The 25,769-nt window shown below is 45.1% G+C and overlaps 1 protein-coding gene across 7 annotated transcripts in view; it reads right to left on the reverse strand.

Annotated features, from left to right (window-relative positions):
* The window catches only part of kalrna (kalirin RhoGEF kinase a), a 1,017,450-nt gene that overhangs the window by 473,268 nt on the left and 518,413 nt on the right, over positions 1–25,769 (reverse strand). For all 7 annotated transcript variants that reach the window (XM_085986273.1, XM_085986275.1, XM_085986274.1 and 4 more), the window contains exons 10-11: positions 22,788–22,910; positions 15,733–15,924 (exon numbers count right to left, since the gene is read on the reverse strand). In XM_085986273.1, coding sequence (XP_085842399.1) covers positions 15,733–15,924; positions 22,788–22,910 — 315 coding nt within the window. The remainder of the gene's footprint in view (positions 1–15,732; positions 15,925–22,787; positions 22,911–25,769) is intronic.

Here is a 25,769-nt window from a genome sequence, read left to right on the forward strand (position 1 = left end):
CCTGCCGCACCGCATCGGGTGGCGCTGCGGCAGCTGGACGCCTGAAATTGACTTTCAGCGCCCCAAGCGGAGGCGGCCAAACCCTGCAATAGCACCCGCCTCCGTCTTGGGGCGCTGCAACTGAATTTCAGGCGGGCGCTACGGGAATCCGGGTGTGCGTTAACTTTCGGGCGCTAAAGACCTGGCGCGGCGATAGCGAATTTCTAGGCCTATATGTATTACAAATGCAGTAACCAAAAGCTTCTGCGCTCTGAAACTGACCATCTGCAACATGGCATCCTTTACACCACTTCTGCAGCTGTCAGTTTATCAGAAACATCAGAGCAGACTTAACTCACAACAGGGTGAGCTGGCGTGTTCCCCGGGCAGCGGGTAACCCATGGGGGAGAATGTAAAATTGGAAGGAAGCCTCAAAATAACATTAAATTGGCTCTTAACAAGCCATTTAATGAGCTCAATTGTATCCCCTGCCACTTGGTGTCGGGTCAGTTCTCCGCTGACAGACCCAACACCTGGGAGACTCGTGTGGAGGCGGGTTGACAGTGGGTTTCCTACCTGCTGTCGATCTTTGCTATTTTGACAGTGAACTCGCCTCCAAACCCGTCCTCTGAGCGCCGGAAAAATTCCGGCCATTATGTTTGTGACTCGCCAGCCCTGGACTGTTACCATGCACAATTCAGTACACTTAGTGATGCATTCCATTGGATCAGCTAAATATACAAATGTACCAGAAGCTTTCTATCTTTACAATTCTATAGCTGACAGCAGTAACTATTCTACAGATGACAGACATTATATATAATAACATGACAGCTTCTCTCTTAATCATTTATCACTGCAAATCAGATTTCAAATCACACTAAACCATTTCATATGTATGTGGCACACTTTGCTTAGATGGCATGGTCTAGAATATTTAAAAATATGTAATTATTTTCCAGAATGTTATATGGATTCAAATTACAGTTGGCAATTTACACTCCTCTGCCCAGTATTGTAGTGGAGGTGTTGACCTGTTTACAATAACATGATTACAATGATTAGTTTCAGTGGCTGAAATAAATGGGTTAATGTCTCCTTAAAATAGCAGATAGAGAAATGTCATGTTCATGTGTTAAATATTGATTAAGATCATTAGTTGTAAATTCTAGATTCTACAGTCTAGCCTTATAGATTTTGGGGAAGGGAAGTCTAGGAGAGAACCTTCTGTTCCCCCAGTGGGAAAGAACGAGAGTGGGGAAAATCAGTGCTACAGTGCTGTTGTAGCGCCATCCCTTGCCTGTGCAGGATCCTGCTGGGAGCCTAGGTTGGTGCATTTATTCTGCAGTTCTAAAATCCATCTGACAACACTTTGTCTAATTTATAGGTTCACTGAGACACACTGGAGGGAATTTTAATGTTCTGACACGTTGGGAGCAAGGGGGGGGGGAGGGGGGAGGGGGGGAGGAGGGGGGAGGGGAGGGGAGGGGGGAGGGGAGGGGAGGGGAGGGGGGGGGGAGGGGGAGGGGGAGGGGGGGGATAGCGTGTGTGAAACCCAGACGTCCAGGTTTCCCCGCACGCCACTCACTGACAGGTTCCCTGCCTGGAAGTCAGCCTGATTGACAGGCTGGCTTCCAGTCAGGTAGGGAATGCTGGAGAAGAGGCTGCAGCCCCAGGTAGGTGCGACCCGCCCCGGTCAATCCTGGGGGAGCGATGTTTGTATGGGGGTGGCGGCTGATGGTAGGGGACCTTGGGGGGCCGGAGAGATTCAGTCTTGCTTCTCCCAGCCCACAAGAAGTGTTCCCCAAGGCTGTCCTCACCTCGCTGCAGCTGCTGGGGTTCCCGAGCCCCAGGATCCCCGGCCGGCCACAGTTAAACCGGCAAAGCAGGTTAAATCCCAGGCTTCCAGTCTCATTATCATATTTAAAGTGCCAACCCGCCTTCTGAGAGCGGGTTGGCTGCCCGCCCCCCCCCCGTCCCGCCTCTGTTAAAACCAGAAGTGGGCGGTTTGGAGGTGAGGTCGGGATGCAGATTTTTAACAGTGTAACCGCCCAACCAACCCGCCTATTTTTGGGGGTTAAAATTCCCCCCATTATTTCAGGTCTCCTTCCCTTCCCAGCTGTTCCACTATTGTTAATAACTAAACACATACTCGAGGAAATGCATGATGACATATTCCACATATTCATACGTGCTAAACTTGCACCGGCAGTATACCGGCACATCTGTCACAGCTCCTCCAATTCTGGCCTCTTGCGCATCCCCTATTTTAATCGCTCCACCACTGGTGGCTGTGCCTTCAGTTGCCTAGGTCCTAAACTCTGGAATTCTCTCCCTAAACCTCTCTGCCTCGCTACCTCTCTCTCCTTCTTTAAGACATTCCTTAAAATCTACCTCTTTAACCAAGCTTTTGGTCATCTGTCTGAATATCTCCTTATGTGGCTTGGTGTCAAATTTTGTTTGCTAATCGCTCCTGTGAAGCGCCTTGGGATGTTTTACTACGTTAACGGCACTACAGTATATAAATACAAGTTGTTGTTCTTCGCTCACTGAAGCAAAAGATAGATAGAAAATTGACACTGTTGCAGTGTGAATTTTACTCTACAAGAGATTCAACCTGTTAAATCCATTCCTAACTTTGCAGTTTTCAGGTTATCAGGAAGCTGTGGTTCTATGCAATTCTGCACATTTTAAAACCAGCCACCATAATGTAATGACATTGGGTAAATATTTGCATCATTTGTAATTCTCTACAGAGGGCAAACTAATTGCAGACATGAGCACAAAGAGCTGTTCTCAACAGTTATTCAATGAATGTTATATCACTGCTTGCTCAATCACGCCAGGGACAAAAACAGTTAGCTAATATCATCAGCAGCACAAATGCGTTTCAATACTAAAACATTAAACAAAGTGAAACTATAATCCTAACTGCAGGAATGCCAAAACAGCTAATCTGGGATCAGTATAGTGGCATTTTTGGAAGTCCCATCTGCATTTTGAAGGGATAATGGAAAGTCAGAACTGGCAGTGGTGCTGTTATTTGTGAAATAATACATTCATTATTTAATTTCATTAATACAATGCACCATGGGGTGTTAAAGGTATTAGTTAAGTGCAAGTTTCTGTTATCATTGATAATGCTTGCCCTGTCATTGATAACTGCATTCCTTCTCAATTCAATGCAGGGTTGAAATTCCTCTGTAAAGCAATGCTGAGTTGCTAAAACATTCTGCTGGTTATTTGCTTTTTCTGAGTGAAAACAACATTGTCAAGAAATCACAGAATCAAGTTACATCAATTAAATGCTACAATGGCACTTTATGAGCAGTTACTCACATGGGGACTTAGTTTTTCTACTTGTGTTTCCACTGCTCTGACATTTCAAATGCTTAACAGCGAACTATGGACTATTTAACTGGTAACTATAGACTGGTTCATTGAAGATTAGTTCAGATGTATATTTATATATTCACGATCTGTGGTTGTTCAGTAACTGACCTCCTATCATCAATGATCAGAATCCCAAAACATTTATTGTTACGTGTGCATACTGTATAAAGCATTGTGATAAAGATCACTCTTATGTCTGTGTGCACTTGCTGTCAATTTGGTGCATTATAAATTCCTATGCCCACATTTATATTGAAAGCGGCCTATGTAAACATGTCACGCTGTTATTACACTCCGCTGCCAATGGGAACACTGCAGCTGAAGACTACATCTGGCACTCACTCCCTATGTGGAGGAGAGAGGAGAAGGAAGGGGAGAGGAAGTGAAATTCAAATCAGTGGTGATAGAGGGATTATGGCATACAACAGCCAGCCATGGAGTGAAGAAATACAGGGGTGAGGCCTTGAGGGCTAATAACTCGCTTGGGGAGGGGGATTGAAGAAGCTGAAATTTTGCCCAGTAGGGTAACGGGTGAGTACCAAATTCTTGCTCAGTGTGTGGGGGCCAGTGTCATTTTTACAAAAGCGGCTGCTGGTTGTAACATGTCACACAACGTTACAAACCCCCCCCCTCCCTCCCACACACACTGCAATCACTTGGTCACATCACATGCCATTTGCAGGTGCACTACCATTACAATCTTGAGAACAAGCACTGTTTTAACATACAATAGATATAACATTCTTTGAAGGGGATCCGGTCACAGAATATTAAAGCCAAACTGATGTTTAATCAAATTATGTAAAATAATATATGCAGTTCGTTATACAGAGCAGGCTTGTGAATGCATGATCAGTTTACTAGGGAGATTTTCCTGAGTCTGTGATTATCAAAAGAGCTGCACAGATGAATTTTGGAGCAGTCATATTCTTCAGCCTAACTGGCATGTGGCCCTCTCCCATGGAGTGACAAAGAGTCATAGAGTCATAGAGTTATACAGCACAGAAAGAGGCCCTTCGGCCCATCGCGTCCACGCCGGCCATCAAGCCCTATCTAATCTAATCCCATTTTCCAGCATTTGGTCCGTAGCCTTGTATGCTATGGCATTTCAAGTGCTCATCCAAATGCTTCTTGAATGTTGTGAGGGTTCCTGCCTCTACCACCCTTTCAGGCAGTGAGTTCCAGATTCCAACCACCCTCTGAGTGAAAAAGTTTTTCCTCAAATCCCCTCTAAACCTCCTGCCCCTTACCTTGAATCTATGCCCCCTTGTTATTGACCCCTCTACTAAGGGGAAAAGTTCCTTTCTATCCACCCTATCTATGCCCCTCATAATTTTGTATACCTCAATCAGGTCCCCCCTCAGCCTTCTCTGCTCCAAGGAAAACAACCCCAGCCTGTCCAGTCTTTCTTCATAGCTGAAGCACTCCAGCCCAGGTAACATCCTGGTAAATCTCCTCTGCACCCTCTCCAAAGCAATCACATCCTTCCTATAGTGTGGCGACCAGAACTGCACACAATACTCCAGCTGTGGCCTTACCAGCGTTTTGTACAGCTCCATCATAGCCTCCCTGCTCTTATATTCTATGCCTTGGCTAATGAAGGCAAGTATCCCATATGCCTTTTTAACCACCTTATCCACCTGTTCTGCTGCCTTCAGGGATCTATGTACATGCACACCAAGGTCCCTCTGATCCTCTGTCTTTCCTAGGGTCTTACCATTCATTGTGTATTCCCTTGCCTTGTTAGTCCCTCCAAAATGCATCACCTCACACTTTTCAGGGTTAAATTCCATTTGCCACTGTTCCGCCCATCTGACCAACCCATCTATATCGTCCTGTAGCCTGAGGCTTCCCGCTTCGCTATTTACCACCCCACCAATTTTCGTGTCATCTGCGAACTTACTGATCATACCTTTTACATTCATATCCAAATCATTAATGTAGACCACAAACAGCAAGGGACCCAGCACCGATCCCTGCGGTACCCCACTGGACACAGGCTTCCAGTCACAAAAACAACCTTCCACAATCACCCTCTGCCTTCTGCCACTAAGCCAGTTTTGGATCCAATGTGCCAAGGCACCCTGGATCCCATGGGCTCTTACCTTCCTGACCAGTCTCCTATGTGGGACTTTATCAAAAGCCTTACTGAAATCCATGTAAACCACATCCACTGCATTACCCTCATCCACACACCTAGTCACCCCCTCGAAAAATTCAATCAAATTGGTCAGACATGATCTTCCCTTGACAAAGCCATGCTGGCTATCCCTACTTAATCCCTGCCTCCCCAAGTGGAGACCAATTCTGTCCCTCAGAAATGTTTTCCAATAATTTTCCTACCACTGATGTTAGGCTCAATGGCCTGTAGTCATAGAGTCATAGAGTCATAGAGTTTTACAGCACAGAAAGAGGCCCTTCGGCCCATCGTGTCTGCGCCGCCCATCCATCCCTGTCCAGTCTAATCCCATTTTCCAGCATTTGGTCCATAGCCCTGTATGCAATGGCATTTCAAGTGCTCATCCAAATGCCTCTTGAATGTTGTGAGGGTTCCTGCCTCTACCACCCTTTTAGGCATTGAGTTCCACATTCCAACCACCCTCTGGGTGAAAAAGTTCCTCCTCAAATCCCCTCTAAATCTCCTGCCCCTTACCCTGAATCTATGCCCCCTTGTTATTGACCCCCCTACTAAGGGGAAAAGTTCCTCTTTGTCTACCCTATCTATGCCCCTCATCATTTTGTACACCTCAATCAGGTCCCCCCTCAGCCTTCTTTGCTCCAAGGAAAACAACCCCAGCCTGTTTAGTCTTTCTTCATAGCTGAGGCGCTCCATCCCAGGTAACATCCTGGTGAATCTTCTCTGCACCCTCTCCAAAGCAATCACATCCTTCCTATAGTGAGGCGACCAGAACTGCACACAGTACTCCAGCTGTGGCCTCACCAGCATTTTGTACAGCTCCATCATAACCTCCCTGCTCTTATATTCTATGCCTCGGCTAATGAAGGCAAGTATCCCATATGCCTTTTTAACCACCTTATCTACCTGTTCCGCTGCCTTCAGAGATCTATGTACATGTACACCAAGGTCCCTCTGACCCTCTGTACTTCCTAGGGTCCTACCACTCATTGTGTATTCCCTTGCCTTATTTGTCCGTCCAAAATGCATCACCTCGCACTTTTCAGGGTTAAATTCCATTTGCCACTTTTGCGCCCAACTGACCAACCTGTCTATATCGTCCTGTAGCCTATATCGTCCTGTAATTCCCTGGTTTATCCCTACTACCCTTCTTGAATAATGGTACTATGTTAGCTGTTCTCCAGTCCTCTGGCACATCCCCTGTGGCCAGAGAGGTTCTGAAAATTTGTGTCAGAGCCCCTGCAATCTCCTCCTTTGCCTCACATAGTAGCCTGGGATACATCTCATCCGGGCCTGGGGATTTATCCACTTTTAAGCCTGCTAAAACCGCTAGTACCTCCTCCCTCTCGATGCTAATATGTTCAAGTATATCACAGTCCCCCTGCCTGATTTCTATGTCCACATTGTCCTTCTCCATAGTGAACACAGATGCAAAAAATTCATTTAAAACCCCACCTACATCCTCTGGCTCTACACACAGTTTGCCACTTTGGTCCCTAATGGGCCCTACTCTTTCCCTAGTTATCCTCTTGCCCTTAATATACTTATAAAACACCTTAGGATTTTCCTTTATTTTGCTCGCCAGTGTTATTTCATGGCCCCTCCTCGCTCTCCTAATTTCTTTTTTAAGTATCCCCCTGCACTTTTTATACTCCTCCAGGGCTTCCTCTGTCTTTAGTCCTTTGTATCTGCCAAAAGCCCCCCTTTTTTTCCTAATCCATTCTCGTATATCCCTTGACATCCAAGGTTCCCTGGGCTTGTTAGTCCCACCCTTAATCTTTACGGGAACATGTTGCCATTGTACTCTCTCAATTTCCTTTCTGAAAGACTCCCATTGCTCCGATGTGGATTTTCCTTCAAGTAGCTGATCCCAGTCCACATTGGTCAGATCCTGCCTTATCATATTAAAATCGGCCTTCCCCCAATTTAGAACCTTTATTTCCGGTCCATCCTTGTCCTTTTCCATGACTACCTTAAATCTCACCGAATTATGGTCACTGTCACCAAAGTGCTCACCTACTGACACTTCTACCACTTGCCCGTCCTCCAACATCCCACAATGCTGTGACAGGTGGGAACCCTTGTACAGCTGCAGTATTTGGGACAGGTTCCTGGCAAGGACAAAGCAGCGGGTGGAGTTTCTGTCCTGCTACAAGTTCAGCAGTTCAATGGCACTGCTGGAGTTTCCACTCAGGGTGTCCAAGCTTCTTGTCCCAGGTTAGGTGTGCACAATGAACCTTGCTGAGATTTAGATCGATGTTCCCATTATTCTACATATATTTTAGTTGCAGATACAAACAGGTCCGAGTGTTTTGATTTAGGATTAACCCACCAATGAGGCAACAGCCCTTTTCAAACCTCAACGACGCAAAATACAAACAGGATAATTTACGAGAATGGTACCAGGGGTGTGGAGAGACTAGAGAAACCGCGGTTGTTCTCCTTAGAGCAGAGAAGGTTAAGAGGAGATTTGATAGAGGTGTTCAAAGTGTTGAAGGGTTTTAATAGAGTAAATAAGGAGAAACTGTTTCTAGAAGTACAAGGGTACAAGAGAACACAAATTTAAGTTGATTGGCAAAAGAACCAGAGATGACATGAGGAAACAATTTTTTACGCAGCGTATTGTTATTATCTGAATGCACTGAAAGGGTGATGGAAGCAGATTCAATAATAACTTTCAAAAGAGAACTGAATACTTGAAAAGCAAACATTTGCTGGGCTGTGGACAATGTTCCCTCTAATTTTTATTTTAGGTGCGTGGTTCCTTTAAATTTCTTGTGCGGTGTCATTTCCAGCGATACAGCTGGTGAGCAGCCTACGCAGGACCTCCCGATCACTGCATGGCCGCACAGCTTAGGGGGAACGTTGGCTGTGGGGAAAGAGCAGGGGAGTGGGACTAATCGGATAGCTCTACCAAAGAGCTGGCACAAGCATGATGGGCCGAATGGCCTCCTTCTGTGCTGTATCATTCTATGAATCTATGATAAACCAGTGATTAAGAAATATAAGCACAAATTAGACTGAGTTGCCTGGGCTTTGAGGGCTGGATTATCAGCCCTCAGGGGCCCACATGTAGCCCCTGGGCTGCAGTTTAATGGCACTCCCCCATTCCATCCTCAACAAGCATTCTACTGAGTGACAGGAGCAAAACATAGACAACTAGCTTATAGCTTTTACTGTCAGCAAGCACTGGGACTCAAGTATAAGACGTGATGCAAGCCTGTTAATTTTTTTTGCCAATTTTCTCTCCTGAAGATTTTGACTGCTGCTGGGGTGGCGGTGGGGGGGGGGGGCGGTGGCGGTGGGGCGGGGGGTCAATAGGCATTGGGTACCTTGTAATAACTTTAACCGAGTGGTCATTCTTCATTTAGGTGTCTAGATATTGAGCATTGGCAAGGTATTTGACTACAAGGGCATCTGGCAAAACCCAAATCTGTTCTCATCCAATGCCTACACACATGCAATTCCCAGGAGCAGCCACTGGAGAGCGATCAGGAGCAGAAATCCTGGCTGATTTTCCATTCCGTAATCCAGGGATGCTGAGGCTAATGGTACAGATCCTACTGCCAACCTAGTTGAGATCTGATAAGCCGGCATAGAATGGGATCAAATGTCTAGTCTGCACGGCTCACTTCCAACCGAGCCACCAAGGGGACTTTTTGATGTAACCATGTCAGATCCAATGCCAGGAGCAGTAATATGATACAACATCTATAAGTTAATGTAGCTAGGTATCGCAGAGAGCAGTTTATATTTAGGTGTTTTGTTGTAAATGAAAGTTGGAATCTTCATATTTATGCTTATGCTACATTTTTTTGCCCCACTTGGGTCTCCCTAATGTCGCCTCGCTCCAGCAGATCATGGCACACTAGCCTGTAAACCTCACCGCCTCGGCTTTCTGCAGAATTTCTTTGGAATTCTCTACCCTAGAGAGCTGTGGAGGCTGAGTCAGTGAATATATTCAATATAATAGACACATATTTGAGCTACAGGGGTGTCAAAGGTTATGGGGAACGGGCAGGTAAGTGGAGTTGAAACAACCATCTACGGATTAGGCTTCTCAGCAGCCAGTATTATAAGCACTCTTAGGCTGATGATCCGTGCATTGTTTCATTCTATTCAACCATTATGGCTGACATCAAATTTTGTCACTGGCAAATCCATTGGCTCCTCCATTTTTTGGAGTCCAGTAAGGCCTCTGGTCCTAATTGTATTCCTCTCTTCATGTCTCCAAACTTACCTCGGTCCTATGCAGCTTTCAATGTCTTACTCACACTCCACCTCTGCTTCTCTTTGGAAACGTTTTGCGTTCACGCTATTCCTAAGAAAGATATAGGATGAACTACTGCCCTATTGCCTTTGCATCAGGTATGTTCTACGGTTATGGGGACTGCAGTTAATTCTCAAATGATCCACCTTTTGAAAGTTTCAGCCATATCTATTATCATCGGTGTGGTTTTCAGCATGGCTGTTCCCTCAAGGAATCATCTTCCTCATCGAAACTATGCAGTACTATCAGAACCCCCAAAGGGTTTCTGATCATCACCAGTTTATATGGTGTATTAGTATTTCAGCAGCAACCAGGAGTACTGTGGGAAAGTATTGGTAAAAAGAAAGAAAATGCACAAAATGCCGCGGGAATCAAAAAGCAAAATAAGAATTTTAATTGCAAAGCAAAGTTTTCAATCAAGTTCAGCAACAATAATCTATTAAGAATCCAGGTAGAACAGGCAAGGTCACATGATTTATGCATATGCCCATTTCATAAGGGTGAGCTCAGTGCCAAGAGTTGAACCCACATATGTTGGATCCGTGGTTCAGTGGATAAATAATCACACGGATGCTGTACATTAACAAATAACAGGTCTTTACTGGGGGAGGGTAGTTTCTAGACTGGGGGTACAGAGGCATGCGCAAAGCTTATATACCGGTGTGGTCACTGCCGGTACTACAGTATACAGGAGCTGTAAAAGTAGTTCTGACTTAAAGGCACATACACTACAATTCCTCCCCTTTTAGATTAGTAATACCCCTAATATTCAAATAACAATTAACATTTCAACATGTACATTAAACAACAAAAGTCCATTTATAGATTCAGTCTTTGGGGCGGCTTCCTGACCCTTTCGGGATAGCGCCTTTCCAGAGGTTCTTGTTCTTGGTGCAGAGGCGATTCTGACCCCTTTTCATCGAGTAGTTCATCGGGTTCCACTGCTACTGGGTCTGAAGTAGATGCTACCGGTATGTCGGGTTCATCCCCAGGTACTCGAGACATGGGGTTGACGCGTTCCTGTGACACTAAGATCTGATCGACGTGGCGTCTCACAATGTTCTCCCCGACATCCACTGTGTACATTAATGGCCCCTGCCTTGTACATATCGTTCCGGGTTGCCACTTCTCTGTTCGATAGTCACGGGCCAAGACTGGTTGCCCTACATTGAAGCTCCCTATCGGCTTCTCATTGATGTGCTGGAATTGTTTGTCCTCAACATTTCTTCGCACATTTGGTCTGAGCAAGTCCAGACGAGATCTCAACCTTCGGTTAAAGAACATCATGGCCGGGGTCTGGTTGGTAACTGCATGTGTTGCGTTTCGGTAGGCTAATAAGAAATTGTCCATCTTATGCTGTAGTGGAATTTCATCGTCGCACATGGCCTTTATCGCCTTCTTAAAGGTTTGTATGAACCTCTCAGCCAATCCATTTGTGGCTGGATGATACGGGGCGGATGTGTAATGCCTTACCCCATTCCTTTTCATGAATTTTTGGAACTCGTCGGACACAAACTGTGGTCCATTATCAGAGCAAATCTGCTCTGGCAAACCGTTTCTGGCAAATATGGTCCGTAGGACTGCAATCGTTTTCTCTGTAGTGGTTGAAGACATTTTTTTCACCTCAGGCCACTTTGAATGAGCATCCACTGCTATTAAGAACATTGAGTCCATGAATGGACCAGCAAAATCAATATGCACCCATTGCCATGGAGAGGAGGGCCACTCCTATGGGTGTAGAGGGGCATGTGGTGGTGCATTTTGGACCTTCTGGCATCCTAAGCAGCTCTTAGTTAGGTCTTCGATTTGTTGATCGATTCCCGGCCACCACACATAAGCCCTAGCTAGGCTTTTCATTTTCACTCCCCCCAGATGACCTTCATGTAGCTCATTTAGCACTCTCTCCCTTAACTTGGGTGGAATCACCACTCTGGATCCACACATCACTGTCCCCTGGCATACTGACAGCTGTTCTCTTCTGGATGAGAATGCTGGCAACAGTGAGTCGCCATGTGTTGGCCATCCCCTCACCGTCAATTCATATACCAGCGACAGCGTCGGATCATTTCGCTTCTCCTTCTCTATATCCGCGTTTGTTACTGGCAATCGTTCAATTATTGACGAATAAAATATCTCGATAGGGTCCACTGCTGGTGCTTCCTCCACAGTAGGCAGTGGCAGGCGCGATAGCCCATCAGCGTTCCCATGCTGTTTCGTGCCTTTATATTCTATTTCATATTGATTCACCCCTAGAAACAGGGACCATCTTTGTAACCGCTGTGCAGTCACCACTGGAACACCCTTCTTAGGATTAAAGATGGAGACAAGTGGTTGGTGGTCAGTCAGCAAGGTGAACTTCTGCCCATGCAGATAGTGGTTGAATTTTTTTACTCCCCATACTAGGCTGAGGGCCTCCCTGTCAATCTGGGCATAGTTGCGCTCGGCTGAGGTTAGTGACCGAGACGCAAAGGCTACTGGCCTCTCCAACCCGTCTGGGAATTTGTGCGACAGCACCGCTCCAATACCGTAGGGTGATGCATCACATGCCAAATGAATTGGTAGTGCTGGGTTGAAATAGGCCAACACCTCTTTTGATGTGATCAATTCTTTACACTTCTGGAAAGCTCGTCTACGTTCGTCATCCCACTTCCATGGTACCCCTGTTTGCAGTAGGGTGTTCAGCGGGTGTAATACCGTAGACAAATTTGGTAAGAACTTGTGGTAGTAGTTTACCAGCCCGAGGAATGACCTCAGTTGTGACACATTTTCCGGTGCTGGAGCCTTGACTACTGCCTCAATCTTGTCAGGGGACTTATGTAACCCCTCTTCATCGATGACGTGGCCACAATACGAGATCTGTTTCTGGAAAAACTCGCACTTGTGGCGATTAGCTCGTAGCCCATACTCCTTTAATCTGGTGAGCACCTTCTCCAAGTTGGCGAGGTGATCACCGTCATTTTCGCCCGTGACCAAGATGTCGTCCAAATAACACTGGGTCCTTAGAATCCCTTGCAGGACCTGATCCATCGCCCTTTGCCAGATAGCCGGAGCCGAGGTTACTCCAAACACCAGCCGGTTGTATTGAGAGACCTTTATGAGTGTTGATCATAAGGTAATGTTTCGAAGCTTCTTCTACCTCCATTTGCAAGTACGCCTGGGCTAGATCAATTTTGGTGAAGCGTTTACCTCCAGATAGCGAGGCGAAAATATCCTCAATTCGTGGAAGCGGATATTGCACCGTGTGAAGGACTGGGTTCACTGTCACCTTAAAATCCCCACAGATGCGGACCTTCTTTGGTTCCCCAGGCGTATTACTCAACGACCTCTTCATTACAGGAATGATGGGTGTAGCCCACTCGCTCCAGTCCACTTTGGACAGTACTCCTGAACGTTCCAACCCTTCCAGCTCTGCTTCAACAGCTGGTCTGATCACATAAGGCACTGGTCTGGCCTTCAGAAACTTTGGGCTTGCATTTTCCTCTATTTTAATCATTGCTGTTATTCCTTTTAGTGTTCCTAGTCCCTCCTGGAACACTTCTTTTGCGTCAGTTAGCATTTTTGACAGTCATCCAGGTGTGACGTCGTCATCCTTTTTGGCCTCAACCTTCAGTGCCTGTATGGAATGCCAATCTAATTGTATCTTCTGGATCCATTCACGTCCTAGCAGTGGTGGTCCTCCATTTGGCAATACATATATATCCATTTTAGGTATTTCCTGGCCTTTATATGTCACTTTCACCCTTATTTTTCCTTTGGGGTAGACTTTTTGCCCCGTATACGTCTTCAAGACAATCTCTGTAGCTTTCAAGGGTATGTGTGAAAATAGCCGCTTGTAGTCTCTTTGATTTATGACTGTTAGAGCTGACCCTGTGTCCAATTCCATTTCCACTTGGACTCCGTCTATCTTGAGTGTAACCCAGATAGTCTGGTGATCCTCCATTTCGGTTACCTTATGTAGTTTCAGACATCCCAGCTCCTTGCTTCCGGAGTCTGTGTCACTTTTCTGTTCGTCTGAACCACTGTCCATCACCTGGTGTACCTTTTTGTACTTCTCCTGTGGAGATTTCTTACTGTTGGTTTTCTTCCCAGACCTGCAGACTCTTGCTATGTGTCCTGCTTTCCCACACTGTCTGCACACTTGGTCCTTGAACCAACAATCTTTCTGGTCATGTGTTGTTCTGCCGCAGCAATAGCACTTCCCTGTTCCATAGGACATTTCATTGGTGCCATAGTCTTGTGGTCTCCGTTGTATCTCTGCAGCGCCCCTTGCGGCTGCTTCATGTGATACTGCCATACTGAAAGCTTTGTCCAGCGTAAGGTCCTTTTCTGATAGAAGCCGTTTCTGGGTTCCTTCACTTTGTAGCCCACACACAAACTTGTCCCTTAACGTGTCTGCTAGTCCCGCTCCAAACTGGCAGTGTTTCGATAGCTTGCGCAGTTCCGTTAGGTACTCAGCATTGCTTTCGTCTTTGTGTTGGTTCCTTTTATGGAACTTAAATCATTCTGCTATCAGCAGCGGTGTGGGGTTTAAGTGGTCCTGTAGGATTTCTACTATGCTTTCAAAATCCTTGTTTACCGGCTTCTCTGGGGTTATTAGATTTCGCAGTCACCCATAAGTTTTTGCACCCATGGAATTTAACAGAACCAGTGCTTTATTAGCATCTGGCACTTCATTCGCCCTGCAGTACACCTCAATACGTTCCACATATGTCGCCCAATCTTCGACTTCATTGTCGAACGTAGAGATACTGCCACTCTTCGGCATCCTTGGGTGTGAGTTAACTATCACAAATGGCGCCTCCCGTGCTTCCCCTTCTTCTCCGCTGGCACAAAATGACGTCTCCCGCGCTTTCCTTCCTTCCCGCGCTCGCCCTTCTTCTCTGCTGCGGCTTCTAAAAATGGCGCCTCCCGCGCTCTTCCTTCTTCTCTGCGGCTCAATGGCGTCTCCCCTTTCTTCGCCCCGCGGACCCTGTTCAGCCCGTGAGCACTGGTTGTGCTCTGCGCGTTCTTCTTTTTATATTTTTCGACGCCGCTCAGTCTAGAACCCGGCTGTTTCTTACACTCTCTCTCTCCGGTTTGTTTTATTTTTCTCGACGCCGCTCGGTGTTCAACCCCCGGCTGCGCCCTGTGCTCTCCACCCTCTGTCTTACCCCATCAACGCTGCTCGGCTTTCTCTCCGCCGTCGGACGGCTCCAGCCACCGCTGCTCGGGAAGGGTCTGCGCTGGACCTGTCGTCGGTCTCTTACTGCTCGTTGTGGCTGGGGAACCAAGCCCGGCTCTCCACAGCCTCCCCTGCGAAGTTGGATCTCTGCCTGACTGCTGGGCGGTTGCTCGTGGTCGACGCCCGTGTTCCTGGCCTCGACTATTTTTTTTTTTTTTTTTTTATGTTGCAGGTAGATTCAAATCAACACTCGTCGCCACTGTTGGATCCGTGGTTCAGTGGATAAATAATCACACGGATGCTGTACATTAACAATGGTGTGGAGATGCCGGAGTTGGACTGGGGTGGACAAATGTAAGAAGTGACTTCGTACATTAACAAATAACAGGTCTTTACTGGAGGAGGGTAGTTTCTAGACTGGGGGTACAGAGGCATGCGCAAAGCTTATATACCGGTGTGGTCACTGCCGGTACTACAGTATACAGGAGCTGTAAAAGTAGTTCTGACTTAAAGGCACATACACTACAACATAGAACTCATGAAATTCAAATAGTTGAATCATTTTTAAGCTTCTAATAATGCTTTGCTGGGCTCACAACACACCCTCTCTCACAGCCTAAAAGTTTTGTCACTAAGCATATGGGGCTGCAATCCCAGTTTTACAAATCATTCTGGGCCCAAGACTTGTGCCAGGAGCAGAATGTTGTAACATTTATCCTATAAAGTTTTCGACTGTAATTTGAGCGCTAAATTGAATCTCAACAATGTTCAGGCACGAACATTCTATCTTACCTCTTTGGTGTGGGTGTGAAATGACACTGACATATCCAGCAGAAGTTTCCTGTGCTCCACTCTTCGAACAAAATCCTGAATCCGCACTTCTAGGTGCCGTGCAGCTTTGTAGATCTCTTCAGGATCGCATTCTCCAGTCTGAGCCAGTTGCTCGGCAGCCTCCAGCAGTTTATCAGCATTGGTGTAGGTATTCTAGTTAAAAATGAGAAGAAAGTTAAATGGATTTGAGATTCTGGAAGCTGTTGTGGCTGTTTACTGTCTCTACAATACGCCCACTGATGATCTATTAAGCCTAAAACAAATCACATTAATCATTCCCTTTAGAAAAAGAGAAAGACATCTGGCAGAATGGCCGGCACAGATTAAACTGTCAACAGTAGATACCAAACAGTATTTAATCTTCTGAAATGTAACATTCCCACAACAACACCAGAATGTCATGTACATTAATATGAAAGTGTATGCTTATCTATGCAATCCCTGGAATCTCCAAGAGTTACCATTCATGTGATTTGATTCTCCTAGTCTCTTCCCATGCAATCTGTCTTTAACACAGAAATATTTTGCCAAACAAGTGCACCAAGTTCTGGATCCATCAGATAATGTTACTCATTCAGGACTAGCTTCCATATTAAGAGGAAAATAAATCAATCTAATACATATATACAAGCATACCTTTTTAAAATTCGTTTATGGGATGTGGGCGTCGCTGTCAAGGCCAGCATTTATTGCCCATCCCTAATTGCCCCCGAGAAGGTGGTGGTAAACCGCTTTCTTGAACCGTTGCAGTCCGTGTGGTGAAGGTACTCCCACAGTGCTGTTAGGTAGGGAGTGCCAGGATTTTGACCCAGCGGCGATGAAGGATCGGCAATATACTTCTCAGTCAGGATGGTGTGTGACTTGGAGGGGAACTTGGAGGTGGTGGTGTTCCCATGCGTCTGCTGCCCTTGTCCTTCTAAGTGGAAGAGGTCGCGGGTTTGGGAGGTGCTGCTGAAGAAGCCTTGGTGAGCTGCTGCAATGCATCTTGTAGATGGTACACACTGCAAGCACGGTACACCGGTGGTGGAGGGAGTGAATGTTTAAGGTGGTAGATGGGATGCCAATCAAGTGGGCTGCTTTGTCCTGGATGGTGTCGAGCTTCTTGAGTGTTGTTGGAGCTGCACTTATCCAGGCAAGTAGAGGGTATTCCATCACACTTCTTACTTGTGCCTTGTAGATGGTAGAAAGGCTTTGGGGAGCCAGGAGGTGAGATACTCGCCACAGAATACCCAGACTCTGACCTGCTCTTGTTGCCACAGTATTTATGTGGCTGGTCCAGTTAAGTTTCTGGTCAATGGTGACCCCCAGGATGTTGATGGTGAGGGATTCGGTGATGGTAATGCCATTGAATGTCAAGGGGCGGTGGTTAGACTCTCGCTTGTTAGAGATAGTCATTGCCTGGCACTTCTGTGTACGCAAATGTTACCTGCCACTTATCAGCCCAAGCCTGAACGTCGTCCAGATCTTGTTGCATGCAGGCATGGACTGCTTCATTATCTGAGGAGTTGTGATTGGCACTGAACACTGTGCAGTCATCAGCGAACATCCCCATTTCTGACCTTATGTTGGAGGGAAGGTCATTGATGAAGCAGTTGAAGATGGCTGGGCCTAAGACACTGCCCTGAGGAACTCCTGCAGTGATGTCCTGGGGCCTTCAATCACCACAACCATCTTCCTTTGTGCTAGGTATGACTCCAGCCAGTGGAGAGTTTCCCCCCCCCGATTCCCACTGACTTCAGTTTTACTGGGGCTCCTTCATGCCACACTCGGTCAAATGCTGCTGTGAAGTCAAGGGCAGTCACTCTCACTTCTCCTCTGGAATTCAGCTCCTTTGTCCATGTTTGGACCAAGACTGTAATGAGGTCGGGAGCCGAGTGGCCTTGGCGGAACCTAAACTGGGTATACTACTAGAATAAATAAATGTCCACAAGAATGGCTGAATTCAAGCCTTCTTTCAGAATTTCTAAAGTACTTTACCCAGCACTTTCAGCAAATTAGTGTTTTCTTCATTTTCTTTTATAGATTGCCATACACAGTAAGGTTGACATTTTTTGAGATCGTGAATCACAGGCAGGGCTTCTCATGCAGTGAATGAATTATTGCAAAATTACAGGTTCACTGCCTGCTTCTGATAAGTCACCTGATGTGTGGAAGATGTCGCCAAGCTATGGGGTCACAGAAGATTTTATCCTAAAGCTTTAAGAGCAATGATCCCTCAGGGAGCACACACAGGCTTTGTAATACTAATTATGATTTTATTTACTAGTGTTGACATTCAATATTACAGATAATTGCTAATATTTTAAAAAGCAATCTGGAATATAATCTAACCTCAACTAGGAAAGCTCAGAGGACTTTAGCATACACCAACACATGTGTGCCAATAGTTACATTAAGATTCTTGGCTAGCTTCATATTTTCTATTATTTGCAATTTGTGTATAGCCCAAAGGATATTAAATAGTACTATTATAATTACGGCTAACTGAAAAGCAACTGTTACATAAAATCTGTAAACTTATCAGCAAGTTCTCATGAATTTCTATTAATTTTGTGTGTTTGGGTGACTTTATAAGGATGCTTGTTTCAGACCTGCCCAGCTTCAGATTGCAACAACTCACGTCTGTCAGGGCAGTCTAGCTCAGCTTGCTTTCTGGCACCAGGACAGGAATCGGTTCAGGGGTCGCAAAGGTAGAGAGGTGTTATCATCATGAGAGATGGGGGGCAGGGGGCATTTTTGATTTGGGTGGACACATCGGGCATGCAGTGGGCAGAACAATCATAACGCCTACTGGATGTCACCAGCGGGAGGCCCTAATGATTTTGGTGATTGGGTCTCATTATAATAAATTCAGTGAGCTGCCAGCGATAAACAAGCTCTGACAGGCAGCTGGGCAGTCGGGATGGGTGGGGCGGGGTTGGGGAAAATTCGGCGGCTCCTCTGCAGATCCTCATTTGGGGAGGGGGTGTCATTGCAGGGTGACCAGCAATGGCCGGGACGATTTTTGTGAGGCGAGGAGGAGCCCCACAAGAAACTTACCATTTAATGATTTTTGGAATGATAGTGTGTGCTCTATCCAGCGGATGACCTTAATTGTATCCAGGTCCTAAATTCATTAAAGGATCCAAATGTCAATATACTCATGAGGATCTTGCCTGTTTCAGGTGGGAGCACTGGAAACTTATTTCAAAGGCCCCTGCAAAATTGCATCGGGTGCAAAGAAAGCAGGAAGTTCTTATTTGCAATTTTCATCTTTCTACCGTCCCATTACTGCAGTAGTGAGTTAGAAATCGTTCCCATGCTATCACGTCCCATTTCTGTTGCATGACTGCCCCTGCTACTGGGTTGCAGCTCAGCACTCCTACTAATCTGCAGAGATCAGTGATCTGAATGAAGCTCCTATCAATTCACTCTCCCACCCTTTTACAATGTGGAGGTGATGGTTAAGCCCGGATCCTCACAATCCCTGAGAGATGCTATTACTGGTATCAAGGGTAAGGGTAATGGGGTTCAGCTGCAATGACCATCGAGGTGACCACATGCTCCATGGTTGACTTTATTCAAAAAGGGAGACAGAAAGCAGGAAACTACAGGCCAGTTAGCTTGACATCTGTCATAGGGAAGATGTTAGAAGCTATTATTAAAGATGTTATAGCAGGGCACTTAGAAAAGTTCAAGGTAATCAGGTAGAGTCAACATGGTTTTGTGAAAGGGAAATCATGTTTAATCAATTTATTGGAGTTCTTTGAGGAAGTAACATGTGCTGTGGATAAAGGGGAACTGGTGGATGTACTGTACTTAGCTTTCCAGAAGGCATTTGATAAGGTGCCACATCAAAGGTTATTGCAGAAAATGGAAGCTCATGGTGTAGGGGCAACATATTGGCATGGATAGAAGATTGTCTAGCTAACAGGAAACAGAAAGTAGGCATAAATGGGTCATTTTCTGGTTGGCAAGATGTAATGAGTGGTGTGCCACAGGGGCCTCAACTTTTTACAATTTATATAAATGACTTGGATGAAGGGGCAGAAGGTATGGTTGCTAAATTTGCTGATGATACAAAGATAGGCAGGAAAGTAAATTGTGAAGAGGACATAAGGAGGCTACAAAGGGATATAGATAGGTTAAGTGAGTTGGCAAATATCTGGCAAATGGAGTATAATGTGGGAAAATGTGAAATTGTCCATTTTGGCAGGAAGAATAAAAAAGAAGCATATTACCTAAATGGTGAGAGATTGCAGAGCTCTGAGATGCAGAGGGATCTGGGTGTCCTAGTGCATGAATCGCAAAAGGTTACTATGCAGGTACAGCAAGTAATTAGGAAAGCTATAGAATGTTATCGTTTATTTTGAGGGGAATTGAATGCAAAAGTAGGGAGGTTATGCTTCAGTTATACAGGGCATTGGTGAGACCACATCTGGAGTACTGTGTACAGTATTGGTCTCCTTATTTAAGGAAGGATGTAAATGCATTGGAAGCAGTTCAGAGAAGGTTTACTAGACTAATACCTGGAATGGGTGGGTTGTCTTATGAGGAAAGGTTGGACAGGCTAGGCTTGTATCCGCTGCAGTTTAGAAGAGTAAGAGGTGACTTGATTGAAACATATAAGATCCTGAGGGGTCTGGACAGGGTGAATGTGGAGAGGATGTTTCCTCTTGTGGGAGAATCTAGAACTAGGGGTCACTGTTTAAAAATAAGGGGTCGCCCATTTAAGACAGAGATGAGGAGACATTTTTTTCTCACAGAGGGTCATGAGTCTTTGGAACTCTCTTCCTCAGAGGGCGGTGGAAGCAGAGTCTTTGAATATTTTTAAGACAGAGGTAGATAGATTCTTGATAAGCAAGGGGATGAAAGGTTATTGGGGGTAGGCGGGAATGTGGAATAATCAGATCAGCCATGATCTTATTGAATGGTGGAGCAGGCTCGAGCGGCCGAGTGGCCTACTCCTGCTCCTAATTCATATGTTCGTATGATACGTATGTTCGTATGACACAATGCATGGCAACCCTATACAAGTGAGTAGTAGACTACAGTGCTACCCAACCTATCTTAGATGCTCCCTGGTAGGCAGTCTAATGCATTCAGTAATTGCTGGTGCACAGAAATCATCAATTAAAAAAAAAATGCTGTGCCCCTGAAGTATGCATCTCTACCCTCTTCTGCAGTGAGCTGTCCCTCCAGTTAACTCTTCCCTTGGCCTTCTTTACCACCTCCACCTGCTCCGGCTCACTTGTGCTCAATGAATCCTCCAGTGCAGTCCCCTTAAATTCACTATCTAAGTTACATGGAATGATGATTTCTGCGCTGGTGCTTGCCAAGTAAGAGTGATTGATGATGTATTGCTATCAGAGTTTACATCTCAGCCTTCTCATTGACCTAGAAAACTGGGACTGGGACAAAGGTCAGAATATAGAGGGCAAGCACTAGCAAATCACTGGTAGTGCTGTGGAACGCCAGGTTGCAATGTTCAGGAGGTTAGTAACTGAAAGAGTTAAGTAGAAAGTTAAGAGGAAGGGAAGATGCTAACAAACCCTGCTGTGCCATGCCTCCAGGCTTGCTAATACTGATGTTGATGGCTGTATGCCTTCCTATGATGTCAATAGTGGCCTCTTCCAGAGGAGCACACGTTAGCAATGTGGTGGGACCTCTTGCTGTGCTGGTCACCTCCCTCCTGTTATGTGCCGGCTTCACATGCAGGGTGTGGAAGTGGGCTAATGTGTGTCCTGGCCAAAGGCTCTCAATCCTCACCATATATGAATGAGCGTACCACAGTGTGCATGACAACAGGAAGAAGCAGCCAGGCTAAGTAAGAAAAGTATTTGTGAAGGAGAAGCAACATTTGAGGGTGTGAGTGCAATAGAAAGGAGATGCAGTGAAGTCTTCCCTACTGACTTATGGACAGTGAGTCAAACAGAGAGGGGAAGTATTGACAGTGTTGAGGCAAATGTCGGATCCTGCCGGGTTGTGCAGAAAGTGTGAGAGACGTGAAGGAGACTCTTGCCTTAGCACTCCTGATAAGATTATTACATTTCTTTCTGCACAACAGCCAAGTCCTGAAGATAATGCTGCTCACATTGACACACCTCTCACCATGCATGTTCACCAATTTGCCTTGGCACCTGCCAGCCATCCAAGGGGAAGAGGACCTTCTTTCTATTCTGAAATTCCTCCACCAGCCTCTCTGTGGCTGTTTTACCGGAAAACCCAAGGCCCTGTTGGAAATCTTCTTGCCCCCAGATACCCTTCTGTAGTTCCACGGTATTGCTTCCCTGCTTTAGCCACAAAAATGCACGTCCCCTTTAAGCTGCTGCAGGCCCTTAAGAACCTGCAGCAGCGCCTGCTTTCTTTTCAATTGGTAAGTTGGCTATGGGGAGCACATTTCATGAGGCAGCTTGCTTCACTCTGGATAATTAGAGGCAAACTGTAAATTGGCAAGGGACCCCCACCAACTCCTCCGGGCAGCTGTTGCTCTTGTCCTGCCGACCTCCTGCCAGTTAAACCAAAATCAACCCCATTGGCTCCAAGGCTTCTGATGTGTAACGGCATATACAGTACATTAAAGCAGGGCATATATCAAAAAATGCATTAAGCAACATTTAACTTTAATTTAATAAAGCAAACTTTTCAGAGTACCATCAAAGTAATGAAGTGCTGTCAGAAATGCTAAAGACTCCAATAATCATAGGAATATTCACTTAATTAAATCTAAGTACATAAAGAAAATGCATTCCATCTCGCAAAATGATTTTAGTCAATTTGAAAATCAGCAGGCCATGATGTGTTGAATGCTTGGGAGATATTTGACTGTTCCAGACAGAGATTTGGAGGACAGTCTTGGTTCTGTGTGTTATGCAACCACTGTGTGTTGCTGTTCATTTCCTTTACAAAATATTGCATCATTTTAAAAAGAGAATTAGAACCTTTAATCAGTAATAACATACAGAATGTGAAGTCTTGCTGAGTGCTAATGATTTAAGACTTGTCAAAGTAGATATGAGATGAGCTATCGTTCCTACCTGAGCTACTTCTTCGAAATCGTCATGCCTCTTCTGGAGAGCACGGGCTCTGTGAAGTGACTTTCCGACCCCAGTGTGCTTACTCAGAAATGCTTCACCATGGTTTTCTATCCAGTCTAAAACCTGTAATTTTAAAAAAAAGATAAGGTACACCAACAGGGAAATCAGCAGAAGTAAATCATTGAAATACATCATGAGAGTGACAGAAAATGCTGCAATCTTTTGTTACATATTGATGTTGTTTGATTAGGAGGACTTTTTAATCAATTCACCAAGAAAAATGTAATGGGGAAAAATTATGATTTAGAATAAAAATCTGTATGAAGCACCAACTAATTGAATCTCTTGAGAAACAAACTGTCGGGTTCGACAACCAAGTAGCGACTATACTGTTTGCTATACAAAAGAAAGAAAAGTATCTGAAGATTGTTGCTATATTTTTGGGTTTCTTTTACCATTTTACTCATGTTTCAGACAAATCTCATAGGTGAGCCTTTGCTCTCTAAATCCTTGATAGTGTTTCCAGTTACCCTGATATCTAGGTAAAATATAATAGCAAGCCCAAGACAAAAAGATAAAGATCTCTTTTTGATGACTTCAGATACTGGTTCTATTCCGTTCTTCTATGGGATCTTCCTTGTCTTCGAGAGGTGGCAGACCTTATGAACACATGACCTTATTTTAGGCATTACATGTCAAACAAATTCATTAAAAAAGTAAATGAACAAATAATAGTTGAAACATAATATATATATTTACCATAGTTTTAAACATCACTAACTCCTCATATTGTAGAAAATAATAAATAGTTTGCAACTATAGTGCTAACATTAACACCGTAATTACTTTTTACATACGATAGCAAAATACTGCGGATGCTGGAAATCCAAAATAACAACAGAAAATGCTGGAAAAACTCAGCAGGCCAGGCAACATCCGTGGAGAGAGAAATAGAGTCAACGTTTCGGGTCGAAGGGAGTTTTTCCAGCATTTTCTGTTGTTATTTTTACTTTTTACATAGTTGTTTCATTAATTCTTTTCCTCACTAACTACAAAAGCTGTCTGTCTTAGCTTATTCTCTTCAGAGGTTCGCGTTGGATAATATCTCACCAAAGGTTTAAAATTAAACTCATTAATTCGAAAAGAGGAAGATTGATAAATCCCTCTAAAATAATGCCTGCAGATTCATGAAATTAAATAACCGTCTGTTCAATTTTAAAAGCTGTCAATCAGACACATATCTGAACACATCACACAGCAGGTTAATATTTGTATTGAGTGGTTTGGCTCCTCCTTCAAGTAACTGACAGCAGACCAACTGAACAATAGTGAAGTGAAGTTGGTTTTTAACCCCTTATGTGACAGAAAAGCTAATACCAAGCTGTATCTTAGATACAAATGGTTATTTTTTTTTTACAGTCACCACGGAGAAAGAAGGAGACAGTGCAGAAATTGGTAGCATGCAGATCGTAGCCCTCGGGCATGTAAAAAGAATAGATAGAAACAGAGAAAAACGGTTTACTTGAGTTGTCCGACAGATTTTTAGTAATGGAGGTTGACAAGGAAGGAACTGCAGGGGGATGGTAATCAAGGGCAGTCTAATGGTACAAAGAATATTCTGCCCTCCAGTCTTATACTATCATACAGACGACTAGGAGAGTGACAACATTTTCACAATCCAGGGAGCACAGGGTAGACTTTCATCAATGTGAGGCCACTAGGTTCCCTTCAGTCTGAGGAGCTTCAGGGACAGGTCAGAACACCAGCTTTTGACAGGCACTCAACAAGTGGGTACACCAGAAAATGAAGTGGGAGGCCAGGAATGGCATGTCCATCTCGTTAAAATACTAATGCTGGACCTGCGGTCACTACAGGTGCAGGCCTAGTTACGCACGGTTGGAAAACCCCAGGATATCTCGGAACAGCACAATATGAATGGAGACCTAACATAATGGTCACTGCCTCTTTTTTCTGCCCTGTGCATGATGAATGCTGATTCTCTACGTGCAGAACATAAGAAAAACTCCCCTCCAGTGTTCCCTATACAGAATCCTATCTACATTGTGTCACCGAACTATAAAACCTTTTCTACAGGTGATACTGATGAATTTTGTACACTGCTTATATATCTCAACACAATAGATTACTTCCGTCCTTGCAAACTACTGCTCCATCGCCAATCTCCCTTTCCTCACCAAAGTCCTTGAACGTGTTGTCGCCTCCCAAATCCGTGCCCATCTTTCCCAGATCTCCATGTTTGAATCTCTCGAATCAGGTTTCCACCCATGCCACAGTACCGAAACGACTCTTATCAAAGTCACAAATGACATCCTATGTGACTGTGACAAAGGTAAACTATCCCTCCCCATCCTTCTTGACCTGTCTGCAGCCTTTGACATGGTTGGCCACTCCATCCTCCTCCAACACCTCTCCACCATCGTCCAGCTAGGTGGGACAGCATGCGCTTAGTTCCATTCTTATCTAACTAATCGTAGTCAGAGAATAACCTGCAATGGCTTCTCTTCCCACTCCCGCACCATTACCTCTGGTGTCCCCCAAGGATCTATCCTATTTCTCTTCTACATGCTGCCCCTCGGCGACATCATCTGAAAACACAGCGTCAGTTTCCACATGTATGCTGATGACACCCAGCTCTACCTCCCCACCACCTCTCTCGACCACTCTACTGTCTCTAAATGTCTGACATCTGTTGTGTATGTACCTTTAAGAGAATAACTGGTCTCAGACTGCAGTACCGACAGTGACCACCCCTGTATAAAAGGCACTATATTCTTTTGTCCGATCGCAGCCCTGCCTCCGATCTAGTTTCTTTTCTTTCCAGTTTTGAAGAAGGGTCCAACCCGAAACGTCAACTCAAATTTCTCTCCACAGATGTTGCCTGACCTGCTGAGTTTTTCCAGCATTTTCTGTTGTTATTTCGGATTTCCAACATCTGCAGTATTTTGCTATCGTGCTAGAGAG

Source organism: Somniosus microcephalus, chromosome 4 (assembly GCF_052327205.1).
Source record: "Somniosus microcephalus isolate GS21.2 chromosome 4, FLI_Smic_1.0, whole genome shotgun sequence".
NCBI lineage: Eukaryota > Metazoa > Chordata > Chondrichthyes > Squaliformes > Somniosidae > Somniosus > Somniosus microcephalus.